This window comes from Glossina fuscipes, unplaced genomic scaffold, assembly GCF_014805625.2.
Source record: "Glossina fuscipes isolate IAEA_lab_2018 unplaced genomic scaffold, Yale_Gfus_2 3, whole genome shotgun sequence".
NCBI lineage: Eukaryota > Metazoa > Arthropoda > Insecta > Diptera > Glossinidae > Glossina > Glossina fuscipes.
This window is the reverse complement of record NW_023998417.1, coordinates 2,291,453-2,292,904: the sequence shown is the minus strand read 5'-3', so window position 1 is coordinate 2,292,904 and position 1,452 is coordinate 2,291,453. Positions and strand designations below refer to the sequence as shown.

The window sequence follows — 1,452 nt, the reverse complement described above, 5'->3', positions numbered from 1 at the left end:
ATGGAAGATCCGAATCTCGTAATTAATGAAGAATTTTTTGAAAATTTATGGCCTCTTATTTTGGATAATAACATTTGCGATATCAAAAGCGAAGACACATCAAAGCATTTTGTACCCGAACGCAAATTCGATTACATTTGGGCTCATACGCTTTTGGCCGAAAATCATTTTGCCGATTATCTCGAACCCGTGGAGTTAACTTGTAAATCATCACCGGAGGCCAGTAGCCTAGATGAAGTTAAATCGCCTGAGGAAATCGAGCAGAAACCTTATCGTGGCTTAGATCAATGTGTAGTGCCACTTGAACAGCAATTAAAGGCCATTGAATGTGACGTGCAGTTACGTAAAAAGCTTGCATACGACTTTGCCAATCGCATCTTTCCTTGGTACATACAATCGCCCTCATACAATAATGATTTTACTCTTACGGCCGAGTTAAAAGCGCAATTCCCAAATCCACACGAATACGAAATATTATACAATATTAATTTATTTCAATGCAATCTAATGATAATCGATCTTGGTATCGACCTGACGTTACAGGATTTGGAACGTTGGGAAAAATTTTCACCTTATGTCGCCATCGTTACCGTTGTGCATTCACCCGATCTTTTTCGACAATTGAAAAATTACGATACCATATTTCAACCAGTTTTAACCGAGGAGAATGTTGAGCAAACCTGGCAAGAGGAATTAAATTGCTCACTTAAACTGGGCATTAAATTTGCAAGAAGCAAGTTCCTATTTGAAGATGCCGGGAAAGCATTTGTGTTCGTATTTTCGAATAATCGTGGCATTTGCACTTGTGATAACTATAAAATTCTTAATAGGTTGTAAACTACGAAAAAAAAAAAAAAAAAAAAATTTTTTTTTTTTGATTGAATCCTTGTTAGACCATGTTTTCAATCTCATTTTTTTTTATTTATTTTTTTTTTTTTTTGAGATTATAATATATATATAGTTCATATTTCTGTAAAATATATTAAAAAGAATTTCGAAAAATTCTCAAAAAATGTTCTTCAATGAAAAAACAATCGATGCCTTACAGTAAGTGTCAGGGTTTTTTCAATTTTTTCTCATTAAGCTTTTAAAGCTTTTAAATATTCTGAGATTACGAAAGTGTTTGTTTGTTTCATCCTTCTATTATGACGCAGAGACTAGTACAGCAAAAACGTTGACCGATTATCCAATTATCCAGCTGTGTCTTTGTTGTCAAGTACGTTACTTAGTTGGTTAGTTAGTTAGCGTCAATTTAGGAGGTTGTATTACTTTTACCAATCTTTTGGGAAAAAATTTTAATCAACTTATTGCACTTCACGCTCTTTGAATAGGTAGAAGTGTATAGAGTGTGAAGAGAAGAAAACAATGACACCTGTTGTGTTAGTGATGACACAAATACCGAAACTGAGTAGTTTCGTCGTACGAAAGATTAAAATTACATACCTGGGAGAA

General features: G+C 33.8%; 1 protein-coding gene across 1 annotated transcript; it reads left to right on the top strand.

Annotated features, from left to right (window-relative positions):
- LOC119634469 lies at nucleotides 1-837 on the top strand. Its single transcript, XM_038028682.1, has one exon. The coding sequence runs from the start codon at nucleotides 1-3 to the stop codon at nucleotides 835-837; it is 837 nt and encodes a 278-aa protein (XP_037884610.1).
- The last annotated feature ends 615 nt before the right edge of the window (nucleotides 838-1,452 follow it).